General features: G+C 46.6%; 1 protein-coding gene across 1 annotated transcript in view; it reads right to left on the minus strand.

The window, feature by feature from the left end:
• Positions 1 to 15,889, minus strand: part of EML5 (EMAP like 5) — a 772,681-nt gene that overhangs the window by 159,670 nt on the left and 597,122 nt on the right. The window contains exons 24-25 of the mRNA XM_069637955.1: positions 15,012 to 15,100; positions 14,185 to 14,361 (exon numbers count right to left, since the gene is read on the minus strand). Of these exons, the coding sequence (XP_069494056.1) occupies positions 14,185 to 14,361; positions 15,012 to 15,100 (266 nt within the window). The remainder of the gene's footprint in view (positions 1 to 14,184; positions 14,362 to 15,011; positions 15,101 to 15,889) is intronic.

The following is a 15,889-nucleotide window of genomic DNA, read 5'->3' on the forward strand; positions in this document are numbered from 1 at the left end:
TCTGGTCATGGTGGGATGTGGTAGAGTGTCCTTCTGTGCTTCTCCGGCCATGGTGGGATGTGGTACAGTGTTCTTCTGTGCTTCTCTGGTCATGGTGGGATGTGGTAAAGTGTCCTCCTGTGAGTCTCTGGTCACGGTGGGATGTGGTAAAGTGTCCTTCTGTGCTTCTCTGGCCATGGTGGGATGTGGTAAAGTGTCTTCTGTGCTTCTCTGACCATGGTGAGATATGGTAAAGTTTCCTTCCGTGCGTCTCTGGTCACGGTGGGATGTGGTAAAGTGTCCTTCTGTGCTTCTCTGGCCATGGTGGGATGTGGTAAAGTGTTCTTCTGTGCTTCCCTGGTCATGGTGGAATGAGATAAAGTGTCCTCCCATGCTTCTCTGATCATGGTGGGATGTGGTAAAGTGTCCTTCTGTGCTTCTCTGGCCATGGTGGGATGTGGTAAAGTGTTCTTCTGTGCTTCTATGGCCATGGTTGGATGGGGTAAAGTGTCCTTCTGTGCTTCTCTGGCCACGGTGGGATGTGGTAAAGTGTCCTTCTGTGCTTCTCTGGCCATGGTGGGATGAGGTAAAGTGTTCTTCTGTGCTTCTCTGGTCATGGTGGGATGTGGTAAAGTGTCCTCCTGTGAGTCTCTGGTCACGGTGGGATGTGGTAAAGTGTCCTCCTGTGCTTCTCTGGTCCTGGCGCGATGTGGTCCTGAGAGACTTTGGTCTTAGCTTGTCTTGGCCTTGGCCGCGCTTCCTCCTGAGATAGTAGGTATCCTCTGGTGGTTAATGGGCCCCTCCTGTCCTCACAGGTCTGGGATGGGACGGTGTGTAATTCCCCACTTCTGTGCAGGGGTCTCCTGGCTAGTGTATTCTGCTTGGGACTACACAGGTTGGTACCCACCCCCCGCTCCCCACTTGGATTGGTATGGGTAGCATTTCCCTGCTCTACCTGAGCACTGATACTAGGCTCTTGGGGTAAGTGCTAATGGCTTTCACATGGCCTCTCTGGTCTGCTATAGCTCCTCTGACTTGCTCTGCCATTGTTAGGAGCTACACTTCTCTGACTCATTTCCGCAATCTCTATTTTCCTCCCTCTCTGGCCTCATGTTCTCAGTCTGCCCCATGCCCTGGCCTGGGTTCCTCTTAAGGGTACCGAATCACTGGGGTACTACTGATAGGAACACCTCCTGGCCCCTGGCAACGCCCTAGATGACCCTCATCACCAGTATAGTGAAAGCTGTGCCCTCCATGTGCTGTTACTTCCCCTCCTCTACCTCCAACCTCTCCCTCCCAATCCTCATTGCTCTCTCCTCCTCCACTTGCCTTTCCCTCCTCTAACCTCTCCCTTCTTCCTGATTTCACCTCCTGTGTCTCCTCCTCCAGCCTTTACTCTGCCTTTCGTTTCCTGCTCCTTCGCTCCCCTCTCCTACTCCAACCTCTCCCTCCCTCTGCTCTCTGCTCCCTGCTCCCTTCTTCCATGTCTCCTCCTCCAGTCTCTCTCGAGCATTTCTCAACAAACGCCATCCCTAAGGATGCAGTTCTCTCCCCAAAATAGCCAGTGGAGACTCCGAGACTGACTGCCTTTTACATGGTGATGAATATGGTGATTAGGGAAATAAGTTCTCTGATTGGCTCGTCTTTTTACTTCCTGCTTTTTCCAGACCCTGATTGGCTCTGCTGCAGTGTCCACCTCCTCCCCTTATGTGTATACTCTCTTGCTCCTTATCACCGGGTGAGGGGAGTTTTCAAATGGTTTAGTCGATGTGCCATCATGTTATGGTCAGACAGGAGTGTCATGGCAGCTTTTGGACCCAGTGCTCTACCTGGGAGGTTTGTGGGGAACTGGCTCCTCCTTTTGCTGCCTCTAGCAGGAGAGTAACTTTGTCGAAAATGTTAGGGGTGGACATGACATCTAAAGGAAAAGGGCTCTTGTCAAATGAGGGGGACAAAATGGTGTGCCACGAAAGTTGGGGGGACGAACACCTTGCTCTTCCCTCCCCCTAAAATTGGGTCCAAGGTCTCCAGGAGTAGCTGGACACATCAGATCTGTCGCTGACGTGGGATCTTTTGGCTAGGTAGAATTTATCTATTTATTTATTTATTTATTTATTTATACCATACTGACTGGTGGATGACTTTTCAGATTAAATTGATGCATTTTCCATCTTTGTTTCTTTCATTCAGTGGGACTACTTCAATGTTTATTTTTTGGGGTAGTTAAAGGATCTAAAACATGCAAGACGTGGCTATGTGGGGAAGCGAACATGAGCAGCGCTGTCCTACTGGGAGTTGGGGCTTTGGAAATATTGGCAGGAGGAAGTAAGGAGGGTTGCTGGTTCCCTGCTTGCAGAGTGGTTTAGGGGTTCAGGTCCCCTGACCAATAAGATGGAGGCGAGCTACTCAGTTTCTCCACTAATGGAACGCGACCGTCACCTCCTGACCCTGAGCCTGTGCAGGAACTACAGGGACGGGTCAAGAGAATAACTGAACAGCAAAGACCGAAGAGAGCTATGCTGTAACGTATAGCACATCTTTAGCCATGCGCGTTAACCAATCCCCGGGCTCTTCCTATGTTTTGGACTAACCATCCCATCAGTCTAGCCGGTATTAGCATAATTGACCTAAAAACATTTGACCTAACCGTTTGATCGACTTTTTTAGACCTTTTTTTGGTCAAATTTAATTGAATATGTATATGGGGGCGGGCAAGGGTATAGATTAGGTTGAGGGGAAGTGTGCGGGGGGATGCAGGGGTAATACCCCTGCATTTTAGACCAAAAAAAAGGTCAAATCAATTTGATCAAATGTGATTAGGTCAAATGTTTTAGGTCAAATAGACCCAAACCGTCTAGCCAGCATAGTGAATGGTGACGGATCATGGAAGTCATAGTCCAAAACGGTGTCCAGTCAAAGTTTCGAATACATAGTTTCGAAATGCAATACGTTCGAAACAAAAGGATCGGAAAAAAAAATCGAATGCTTTTTTTAATGCCTTTTTTTCTTTGTGTTTCGTATAGGAAAAATGTGTGGTTTTCCCCAAAAAACAGGGGTTTGGGGGGACCCCACCAAAAAAAAAGTGCATTCGGATTTTTTTTTCTCGATCCTTTTCTTTCAAAAGTATTGCATTTCAGAACTATGTATTCGAAACTTTCACTATAAACCGTCCAAAACATCTAGGGAGCTTCAGAGGTTTGCAGACATCTGACCTTTCCACACGATAACACCACCAATCACGCCCTTGCAGGTGCTTTGGAACCCATCTCAACAAGTGAACTGATTGGTCCACAGTGAATAGGTACATTAAGTCCTCCAATTCAATGCTAATGTATTGTTGCAATATTTTGGAGTTCATATGTAGAGTTGGTCTCTCTCAGGTTTTTTTGTCTGACCAGGTAATTCTTTGAAGGCAAACCAGTGAGAATTGTACAGAACCATTCCAAGTCCAACATTTTGGTCATCCTTCCTGCCCCACGTCCATCCATTGTCCGCTGTACCTCCCAACTGACTTGCGGCAGCGGGGAATCGATTCTTTCAAGAAATTGGAAGGTCGCCAACAGGTTGATGCCTTCAAGCGACGGGTAGGGATAGTGCAGAGTCAAGGAAAAAAAAAGCTCAATAAAATGTTTGAAAAAGAAAAGGACTTACTTTCACAGGGTATTGGAAGAGCTTCACAAAGCCAAAATCATCCCCGGTGGCCAACTGGAGAGCCACAAAACCATCATTAAGATAAATGATGCTCCAGTGAGGATGATGACGGATTCAGGAGCGAAATATACGTTGCTTCCTGAAAAGATATGGAGAAGAATTGGTCCAAGATGGCTTAATGAATCAGACATTAATCCAAGTGCTTATGCTGGCGTGAAAATAGATATTGGATGGTTTGAAGCAAAATTAGCCTTCAAGGATAGAACTACCAAAGGGAAAGTCTATGTATCAAGAAAAGGAAAAACGCCTTTACTTAGCTGGACACATCAAGCATGGCTCAAGGTTAGATTGGATGCCAGCGCTGAGGAGTCCATCTAAGTGATTGAATCCAATGAGATGTCTACAGAAGAAGTGAAGAAGGAAGTGTTCAAGGATGAAATAGGCTGTGCAAAAGGGATTATGCACAGAATACAACTCAAAAGGAATTGTAAGCCAGTCGCACAGAAGCTGAGGAATGTGCCTTTAGCAATGAGAGATTAGGTCAAAAGGCAATTGAGGAAACTGGAAGAACGGGATATAATCGAAAAGATTGATGCTTCAGAGTGGGTATCACCGTTAGTAGTGGTGAGGAAAAGCTCTGGAAAAGTAAGAGTGTGTATAGACCTTAGAGAATTGAACAAGTGCATCATCCCTGAGAGACATCCACTTCCCAACATTCAAGAGCTGTTATCAACGATGGGGTCAGCAAAAGTGTTTTCGACCTTAGATCTCACTTCAGCATATCACCAGATTCGTCTGCACGAAGACTCAAGGCATCTGACAGCGTTTATAACCCCGGAGGGTTTGTATCAATATAAGAGGATGCCGTTTGGTCTTATATCAGCAGCTTCGGTGTTTCAGAAGACCATGCACCACATTTTTGATGGTGATGAGGGCATTATTTTCTTTCAAGATGATATTCTTATATTTGCCAAAGATCAAGCAGAGTATGATAAAATTCTGGATGGAGCATTAAGGAAGTTATATAAAATGGGAATGACATTGAGTAAAAAGAAATCAAAGATCCATAGCAAAGAAATTGAATACTTAGGCCATGTTATATCAGAGCAAGGGACTAAACCCAAGCCGGATTTGATGTTTGCGATCAATAATATGGCTACACCTAGCAACAAAGAAGAATTGAGAACATTCTTGGGAATGGCTGAATATTATTCTAAGTACGTTAGAAGGTTTGCTGATCACACGGCTGTATTGAGGGATCTCACTAGGATGAATGTCAAATATGAATGGAATGAAAATTGCGAGAAGGAATTCAATTACATAAAGAGTGCTCTGACAACTGCACCGGCGCTGAAGAACTTTGTAAGGGAACAGCGAACGGTAATCACAACAGATGCCAGTAATGTGGGTCTGGGTGCAGTGTTGGCGCAACTACATAATGGAGAGGAGAAGGTAATTGCGTTTGCTTCACGGCTGTTAAAAGGAGCAGAAAAGTCATATGCAACAATCGAGAAGGAGGCTTTAGTCATTGTATGGGCTGTGGACAAATGTTGTAGTTTTGTCTGGGGAACATAATTTGAGATAAACACAGATCACAAACCGCTTGTGGAACTATTCACGAACAAAGGTCTGGACAAAGTATTTGCAAGGATATGGAGATGGGTTCATAGAATGCAGGAGTTCAATGTAGTGGTCAAGTATATTCCAGGAGTGAGGAATTATGCTGCAGATTGTTTATCTAGGCTCACAAATGCTCAAGAAGAAAATGAAAATGAAAGTGAAGAAAACCAACAAAAAATGATATGTATGCTGCAAGATTCAGCTATTGCTAAAGAAGAATGGTTGGAAGGCATGAATAAGGATGTAAAATTACAGTTTATGATAAAAAATATAAACAACAGACATGTTCCTCTCAATAAGATCAAGCAAGCAGATGTGCAAGGACTGTGGAGTGTCAGAGATGAGCTGAGTGTACAAGGTGGATATTTGTTTAGAGGGGACAGATTAATTCCACCTGTGAATGTAAGGAAGACAATTATTGAGCTAGGACATGAAGGCCACCAAGGCATTTCCAAGACCAAGTGCAGGGTAAGAAATACATACTGGTGGCTGGGATGTGATGCGGAAATTGAGAGGATCATAAGAAACTGTATCCTTTGTAATAAGTCCGATAAAGGCTGTGTGGGCAGTGAGTATCCGATGGTTATGACTGATGTGCCGAGCAGACCGTGGATGAAAGTTGGGATTGATATAATGGGTCCTATATGGAGTGAAGGCAGTCAGACGTTTTGTGTAGTTATAATTGATATTCTTACAAGGTGGGCAGAAGTGAAAATGATGCCTAGCGTGACAACTAAAAACATCATCAATTTCATGGAAGAGGTATGTGGTCGGGAAGGACATCCTGGAGTTATCCTTTCTGACAATGGTCCTCAATTTGTTTCGAGAGAGATGGAAGAATATTTAAAACAAAAATCGATTAAGCATATAACCAGTGCGGTGTATCACCCACAAACCAATGGAGTAGTAGAAAGATACAACAGGATTCTAAAAAATGCCATAAAATGGGCATGGGCCAATGGTATGAACTGGAAAGAGTCAGTCAGAAATGTTATTATGGCGCACAGGTTTACCCCGCACATTTCCACAGGGGTTTCACCATTTGAATTGAGTAGAGGAAGAAAAGCGACTAACAAGTTATGTCCTGGATGGATGGGTGAAGTGATCAAAATGGGAGTGGTAACTGATAATGCTGTAGATATGATTAGACAGAAACAAAATAGAAATAAAGTATGGCATGACAAGAAAAGATTTAGGGTTAATGAGGAACTGGAAGTGGGTTGTTTTGTGAGAGTGAAGCTTCAGGAAGCCCTTAGAGTGAGAGGGATTAGGTGGTCTGATCTGATCCAAGATATAGAACTATTCAAACATGCTGTAAGAACAAGTGATGGTAGAGTATGGAATATGGAAAGAGTCATGGTGGTGGATGGTAGAGTGGGTGGTGAGTGTGTGGATAAAAGTGATGTAGGTGGAAGTACAGAGAACCAGAAAGTTTCCTTACCAGTAACTCCCATATATGTACCAACTGGGATGATAGTGTCAGTGTCAAGGTTTGGAAGGAAGTACCAGAGACTGATGTACTTAACAGACTATGGAGAGTAAAGATTGGTCTAGAAAGAAGAGGGATGTGTAGCATGGTAACATCTGCTGCTACATTAGTGTGAAATCTGCAGGGATTCTGGAAGGAGGATGTGGAGGTGGAGAGGAGAACACAGAGAAGAGACGGTTGGAGAGACTGAAGCATCTTCCTTCAGAGACTCCTCTCATATCCCCTTTTATATATCTATATCTTAATACTTAAGTGTAACAATAAATACTTTATTAATTATAACACTTGCCCCTCATTTATACTACACACTGTTCCCATAGGATATCATCGAGTGGCTTGATTGAGAGTAGTCTGCTAGGTGCAGATATATGTGGTCATTGATGAGGCACTGTACACATAGGATATCATTGAGTGGCTTGATTGAGAGTAGTCTGCTAGGTGCAGATATCCACAGCATTTAAAAAGTGGGTCAAATCTCTGTTCTTGCTCCCAAATATACCCCGAGGGCAGCATCTAAGGCTGGCCGGGCGTCCAGCCATTGCACCTGGCGACCTCCCTAACAGAGGTTAACAAGTGCCTGGATTCTTATGTTACTTTCTGGACATTGCAGGCAGTTGCTTTCTTAACCTGGTGGTGTGACCTGATCTGCAGGTATCCAGTCTTTATATCGAACATGTATAAAGAGAAACACACATCTATCTAGGATTTTATAACGAAAACCTGTACACCAAATGTATTTTTGGGTGGGGTAAAGGGTTAATTTTTGGGGGGACATGTTTGACTTGACGTGTAGTGTACCCAAGATCCCTCACGTGTCGAGGTCCTGGCGATTGTATTTTCCTGCCGTGAGTACAGAAAAGAGAGAAAGTAGTAAGACGTCCATGTTCCTTCCATCCGAGCGGGCAGGAAGGGTGGGCGCCCCCCCAAAATGCATTCAGCATACAGGTTTTTGTTATAAAATACTCGATATATGTGTGTTTCGCTATAACATTTTCGAAATAAAGACATGTAACCGATCGGGATCATCCAATGAATATTCACAGACACCACAGGGACATGGGAACTTGCATCTGATAGGAAGAAAGGAAGCACGTCCCTGTTTCACTAGGAACAAAGAGAGGGTGACACTAGGATGGATCTTCTGACAGTGCTTGCACCTGTCCTTGAGGGTGGCCTAAGAGGCTGCAGTAGAAATGGCAAACAGAAGTAAAATGAGGTCGTTTCTGCCTACTTTGGCGGAAATAAAGGATCATTCTTAATTCCAAGGACAATGAAACTAATGTCAAACACAGATTTAATATTCCAAACAAGGGAAAGGACAAACAACTTCATGATACAGCAGGTCACAAAAAACAGAACTGTGTGCTGTAAAGAGGTGGAAAGCAAGAACTGCAGGCCCGGGTAATGCAGGGGTCACGTATTAGAAAACATGAGGCTTGCATGTACATGCGTGACAGGTTCCAGTTACTCTCAAGTTGCATGAAGCAGGAGCACGCCCACGAGTCCATCCGCAGCCCTACACAGCTAACACCAAACAAAGCCAGAGAACATCCATGCAGTCTCACTCATCCAACACTCCCTGAGCTGCCCTTCACTCCCAGGCTAACACCAGGCAAGGGGGCCGCCAGGACCAAGCTCGCCCATGCAACATCTCTCCACCCAAGACCCAACATGTACACTTTAAACAAAAACACCCCACTGTGTCTCTAAAATACTCCTGGGATTGGACACTTGGAAATTACTCATTAGAGTATGCCTCGATAGGTTTATGGAGAGTAAACGTACAACAAATAGAACGCGCAGAATGCATTGGGTGAAAAACATTCCGCGCCTCAGCCGATTAGATTGGAGGAAACAGAATCCTGAGGATATTTCGCAGGTTCGATCTGGCAAGGTTCTCGTGGCTAGGTCAGTTGGTGTACGCTGCAGAGATCTGGCAAGGTTCTCGTGGCTAGGTCAGTTGGTGTACGCTGCAGAGATTTGGCAAGGTTCTCGTGGCTTGGTCAGGTGGTGTACGCTGCAGAGATCTGGCAAGGTTCTCGTGGCTAGGTCAGGTGGTGCACGTTGCAGAGATCTGGCAAGGTTCTCGTGGCTAGGTCAGTTGGTGTATGCTGCAGAGATCTGGCAAGTTTCTTGTGGCTAGGTCAGTTGGTGTACGCTGCAGAGATCTGGCAAGGTTCTTGTGGCTAGGTCAGGTGGTGCACGTTGCAGAGATCTGGCAAGGTTCTCGTGGCCAGGTCAGGTGGTGTACGCTGCAGAGATCTGGCAAGGTTCTCGTGGCTAGGTCAGGTGGTGCACGTTGCAGAGATCTGGCAAGGTTCTCGTGGCCAGGTCAGGTGGAGTACGCTGCAGAGATCTGGCAAGGTTCTTGTGGCTAGGTCAGGTGGTGCACGTTGAGGAGATCTGGCAAGGTTCTCGTGGCTAGGTCAGGTGGTGCACGTTGCAGAGATCTGGCAAGGTTCTCGTGGCTAGGTCAGGTGGTGCACGTCGCAGAGATTTGGCAAGGTTCTCGTGGCTAGGTCAGGTGGTGTACGCTGCAGAGATCTAGCAAGGTTCTCGTGGCTAGGTCAGGTGGTGCACGTTGCAGAGATCTGGCAAGGTTCTCATGGCCTGGTCAGGTGGTGTACGCTGCAGAGATCTGGCAAGGTTCTCGTGGCCAGGTCAGGTGATGCACGTTGCAGAGATCTGGCAAGGTTCTTGTGGCCAGGTCAGGTGGTGCACGCTGCAGAGATTTGGCAAGGTTCTTATGGCTAGGCCAGGTGGTCTACGCTGCAGAGATCTGGCAAGGTTCTCATGGCTAGGTCAGGTGGTGCACGTTGCAGAGATCTGGCAAGGTACTCGTGGCCCGGTCAGGTGGTGTACGCTGCAGAGATCTGGCAAGGTTCTCGTGGCTAGGTCAGGTGGCGCACGTTACAGAGATTTGGCAAGGTTCTCGTGGCTAGGTCAGGTGGTGCACGTTGCAGAGATCTGGCAAGGTTCCCGTGGCTAGGTCAGGTGGTGTACGCTGCAGAGATCTGGCAAGGTTCTCGTGGCTAGGTCAGGTGGTGCACGTTGCAAAGATCTGGCAAGGTTCTCGTGGCCAGGACAGGTGGTGTACGCTGCAGAGATTTGGCAAGGTTCTCGTGGCTAGGTCAGGTGGTGCACGTTGCAGAGATTTGACAAGATTCTCATGGCTAGGTCAGGTGGTGCACGTTGCAGAGATCTGGCACGGTTCTCGTGGCCAGGTCAGGTAGTGCACGCTGCAGAGATCTGGCAAGGTTCTCATGGCAAGGTCAGGTGGTGTTCACTGCAGAGATCTGGATGTGGTAGTGTGTCCTGTGCTTCTCTTGCCATGGTGGGATGTGGTAAAGTGTAGTTCCGTGCTTCTCTGGTCATGGTGGGATATGGTAAAGTGTCCTTCATTGCTTCTTTGGTCATGGTGGGATGTGGTAAAGTGTCCTTCTATGCTTCTCTGGCCATGGTGAGATGTTGTAAAGTGTCCTTCCATGCTTCTCTGGTCATGGTGGGATGTAGTAGTGTGTCATTCCGTGCTTCTGTGGTCCTGGTGGGATGTGGTAAAGTGTCCTTCCGTGCCTCTCTGGTCATGGTGGGATTTGGTAAAGTGTCCTTTCGTGCTTGTCTGGTCATGGTGGGATGTGGTAAAGTGTCCTTCCGTGCTTCTCTGGTCACGGTGGAATGAGGTAAAGTGTTCTTCTGTGCTTCTCTGGTCCTGGTGGGATGTGGTAAAGTGTTCTTCTGTGCTTCTCTGGCCATGGTGGGATGTGGTAAAGTGTCCTTCCGTGCTCCTCTGGTCATGGTGGGATGTGGTAAAGTGTCCTTCTGTGCTTCTCTGGTCATGGTGGGATGTGGTAGAGTGTCCTTCTGTGCTTCTCCGGCCATGGTGGGATGTGGTACAGTGTTCTTCTGTGCTTCTCTGGTCATGGTGGGATGTGGTAAAGTGTCCTCCTGTGAGTCTCTGGTCACGGTGGGATGTGGTAAAGTGTCCTTCTGTGCTTCTCTGGCCATGGTGGGATGTGGTAAAGTGTCTTCTGTGCTTCTCTGACCATGGTGAGATATGGTAAAGTTTCCTTCCGTGCGTCTCTGGTCACGGTGGGATGTGGTAAAGTGTCCTTCTGTGCTTCTCTGGCCATGGTGGGATGTGGTAAAGTGTTCTTCTGTGCTTCTCTGGTCATGGTGGAATGAGATAAAGTGTCCTCCCGTGCTTCTCTGATCATGGTGGGATGTGGTAAAGTGTCCTTCTGTGCTTCTCTGGCCATGGTGGGATGTGGTAAAGTGTTCTTCTGTGCTTCTATGGCCATGGTTGGATGGGGTAAAGTGTCCTTCTGTGCTTCTCTGGCCACGGTGGGATGTGGTAAAGTGTCCTTCTGTGCTTCTCTGGCCATGGTGGGATGAGGTAAAGTGTTCTTCTGTGCTTCTCTGGTCATGGTGGGATATGGTAAAGTGTCCTCCTGTGAGTCTCTGGTCACGGTGGGATGTGGTAAAGTGTCCTCCTGTGCTTCTCTGGTCCTGGCGCGATGTGGTCCTGAGAGACTTTGGTCTTAGCTTGTCTTGGCCTTGGCCGCGCTTCCTCCTGAGATAGTAGGTATCCTCTGGTGGTTAATGGGCCCCTCCTGTCCTCACAGGTCTGGGATGGGACGGTGTGTAATTCCCCACTTCTGTGCAGGGGTCTCCTGGCTAGTGTATTCTGCTTGGGACTACACAGGTTGGTACCCACCCCCCGCTCCCCACTTGGATTGGTATGGGTAGCATTTCCCTGCTCTACCTGAGCACTGATACTAGGCTCTTGGGGTAAGTGCTAATGGCTTTCACATGGCCTCTCTGGTCTGCTATAGCTCCTCTGACTTGCTCTGCCATTGTTAGGAGCTACACTTCTCTGACTCATTTCCGCAATCTCTATTTTCCTCCCTCTCTGGCCTCATGTTCTCAGTCTGCCCCATGCCCTGGCCTGGGTTCCTCTTAAGGGTACCGAATCACTGGGGTACTACTGATAGGAACCCCTCCTGGCCCCTGGCAACGCCCTAGATGACCCTCATCACCAGTATAGTGAAAGCTGTGCCCTCCATGTGCTGTTACTTCCCCTCCTCTACCTCCAACCTCTCCCTCCCAATCCTCATTGCTCTCTCCTCCTCCACTTGCCTTTCCCTCCTCTAACCTCTCCCTTCTTCCTGATTTCACCTCCTGTGTCTCCTCCTCCAGCCTTTACTCTCCCTTTCGTTTCCTGCTCCTTCTCTCCCCTCTCCTACTCCAACCTCTCCCTCCCTCTGCTTTCTGCTCCCTGCTCCCTTCTTCCATGTCTCCTCCTCCAGTCTCTCTCGAGCATTTCTCAACAAACGCCATCCCTAAGGATGCAGTTCTCTCCCCAAAATAGCCAGTGGAGACTCCGAGACTGACTGCCTTTTACATGGTGATGAATATGGTGATTAGGGAAATAAGTTCTCTGATTGGCTCGTCTTTTTACTTCCTGCTTTTTCCAGACCCTGATTGGCTCTGCTGCAGTGTCCACCTCCTCCCCTTATGTGTATACTCTCTTGCTCCTTATCACCGGGTGAGGGGAGTTTTCAAATGGTTTAGTCGATGTGCCATCATGTAATGGTCAGACAAGAGTGTCATGGCAGCTTTTGGACCCAGTGCTCTACCTGGGAGGTTTGTGGGGAACTGGCTCCTCCTTTTGCTGCCTCTAGCAGGAGAGTAACTTTGTCGAAAATGTTAGGGGTGGACATGACATCTAAAGGAAAAGGGCTCTTGTCAAATGAGGGGGACAAAATGGTGTGCCACGAAAGTTGGGGGGACGAACACCTTGCTCTTCCCTCCCCCTAAAATTGGGTCCCAGGTCTCCAGGAGTAGCTGGACACATCAGATCTGTCGCTGACGTGGGATCTTTTGGCTAGGTAGAATTTATCTATTTATTTATTTATTTATTTATACCATACTGACTGGTGGATGACTTTTCAGATTAAATTGATGCATTTTCCATCTTTGTTTCTTTCATTCAGTGGGACTACTTCAATGTTTATTTTTTGGGGTAGTTAAAGGATCTAAAACGTGCAAGACGTGGCTATGTGGGGAAGCGAACATGAGCAGCGCTGTCCTACTGGGAGTTGGGGCTTTGGAAATATTGGCAGGAGGAAGTAAGGAGGGTTACTGGTTCCCTGCTTGCACAGTGGCTTAGGGGTTCAGGTCCCCTGACCAATAAGATGGAGGCGAGCTCCTCAGTTTCTCCACTAATGGAACACGACCGTCACCTCCTGGCCCTGAGCCTGTGCAGGAACTACAGGGACGGGTCAAGAGAATAACTGAACAGCACAGACGGAAGAGAGCTATGCTGTAACGTATAGCACATCTTTAGCCACGCGCGTTAACCAATCCCAGGGCTCTTCCTATGTTTTGCACTACACATCCCATCAGTCTAGCCGGTATTAGCATAATTGACCTAAAAGCATTTGACCTAACCGTTTGATCGACTTTTTTAGACTTTTTTTTGGTCAAATTTAATTGAATGTGTATATGGGGGCGGTATAAGGGTATAGATTAGGTTGAGGGGAAGTGTGCGGGGGGATGCAGGGGTAATACCCCTGCATTTTAGACCAAGAAAAAGGTCAAATAAATTTGATCAAATGTGATTAGGTCAAATGTTTTAGGTCAAATAGACCCAAACCGCCTAGCCAGCATAGTGAATGGTGACGGATCATGGAAGTCATAGTCCAAAACGGTGTCCAGTCAAAGTTTCGAATACATAGTTTCGAAATGCAATACGTTCGAAACAAAAGGATCGAAAAAAAAAATCGAATGCTTTTTTTAATGCCTTTTTTTTCTTTGTGTTTCGTATAGGAAAAATGTGTGGTTTTCCCCAAAAAACAGGGGCTTGGGGGGGACCCCACCAAAAAAAAAAGTGCATTCGGATTGTTTTTTCTCTATCCTTTTCTTTCTAAAGTATTGCATTTCAGAACTATGTATTCGAAACTTTCACTATAAACCGTCCAAAACATCTAGGGAGCTTCAGGGGTTTGCAGACATCTGACCTTTCCACACGATAACACCACCAATCACGCCCTTGCAGGTGCTTTGGAACCCATCTCAACAAGTGAACTGATTGGTCCACAGTGAATAGGTACATTAAGTCCTCCAATTCAATGCTAATGTATTGTTGCAATATTTTGGAGTTCATATGTAGAGTTGGTCTCTCTCAGGTTTTTTTGTCTGACCCGGTAATTCTTTGAAGGCAAACCTGTGAGAATTGTACAGAACCATGCCAAGTCCAACATTTTGGTCATCCTTCCTGCCCCACGTCCATTCATTGTCTGCTGTACCTCCCAACTGACTTGCTGCAGCGGGGAATCGATTCTTTCAAGAAATTGGAAGGTCGCCAACAGGTTGACAGGTAGGGATAGTGCAGAGTCAAGGAAAAAAAAAGGTCAATAAAATATTTGAAAAAGAAAAGGACTTACTTTCACAGGGTATTGGAAGAGCTTCACAAAGCCAAAATCATCCCCGGTGGCCAAGACCTTGTTATCAACGGTGAGGCAGGACGCAGAGACATCGGTCACTTCTCCTATCACCGGCCAGATCCCCTCGCAGCAGGATCCCAGCACACTGGTCCAGGACGCCCAGGCAATCTTTTCCACCTAGAGACGAAGACCATGGCATAACCTTCACTCAAGATGTACAGTTGCCTCCAAACCCAACCATCTTCAGAAGTGTCCCGCTTACTGACCCCACCCACAAGGTCCGGTATAACATGCATATCTGTATCCATCTATATGTGCTTGATATCCCCTTCTCCCTGCCCCAATCATGTGAACTTTCTGGCGGTCGCTACACGCCAGCCCCACCCTGCCACAGATGTCCCTGAACAAATCTCGAAAAAATGTGAAGTAGAAAAGATATCGTTTTTTTGGGCCGAATTTCAAAAATTTCGTTTGGCTTTTTCGCCAATCCCCCCAATCTCATCAGGAGTGGTGTTCCATCACTTTTATTTTCTTCTGTTTACCATTCCTCTCCTTTTTACGACCATATTCACCATTCTATACAGGGTATGTGCCCATTAATGTCCCTGTTCAGGTGTAAAGTTGTAATAGGAGCCTTAGTTACTAGTCACTTGGACTATAGCAACGCCTTGGCCGCCACACCACAACATGTTGCACTATGCTTCCACCTGCCCTCTCCCCTTCCGCAGAGACCACGGTTCCACTACTTGTCTCAGGACACTTCTGCCACTGGCTTACAGTATTGAGTCACTAAGTGCATGTTCTTGATTTTTCTTTTTTTAACATACCTCTGGAATCGGAATGATTTGCTTCTTGCCACGAGGAGCTTCAAAAAACAGCTGTTCCTTTGCCCCAGTGTTGATCTGTAGGAGCTTGCCTGTACAGAAACAGGTGCACGTGTCAGTACTCACGGACGGAACACGATTCCACGAGGTTCACTGCAGAGTACAGCCATCAACCCACAAGGACGTCATTTCACCAAAATGCCAGGGGTAGCGGAAGTGACATCAAAGGACCCTTGACCTCTGATGACATCACAAAAAGTGATGTCATTTGACCCCACTCCAAAGTGACAACACGGGAAGCGATGGAACACGACTCTTTACCCCTTGACAAACAGTTAGTGGCATCACATAGCATTGTTCCTAAATACACTATGAAAAATATGGATCCGATTTCACTGCAAAGTGATATACATTTCATACAAGAATGGATCACCATATGTATCGGCAGAAAAAAACATGCTATATCTGCAACTTGCGAAAAGCAAAATAAATAGTCCGAAATTGATGCTTATTCTACTCTAAATGCTTTTTGGAATATTTTGTCTGCATTGTGAATTTGAGGTGTTTAAGAACTCACCCTGTGAAATGTGCCTGAAATAAAGCTTTAATGAGTCTAGTAATTATTATATAGAATTCCAGAAAGACAAATGAGTTTTTATTCCTATTCATTCTTATTTAGGGTCACCGCTCAAAGTGTTAAACTTGTGGACCCCCCTGTTTTTTTAAAGATGCCTGAACACGAAAGCCAGCCACTCTAGAAACGAAGAGCCACACGGCATTGGCCACAGCCCAGCCGTTTCAATTTGTAAAAAATAAATAAAAATGTTTAGGGGTAGCAAGGGAGACTTCAGGGGTCTCAGGAGAGACCCCTGGCGACCCCT

The sequence above is a fragment of the Ambystoma mexicanum genome, chromosome 14 (genome assembly GCF_040938575.1).
Source record: "Ambystoma mexicanum isolate Mex_15411 chromosome 14, UKY_AmexF1_1, whole genome shotgun sequence".
NCBI classification, from domain to species: domain Eukaryota; kingdom Metazoa; phylum Chordata; class Amphibia; order Caudata; family Ambystomatidae; genus Ambystoma; species Ambystoma mexicanum.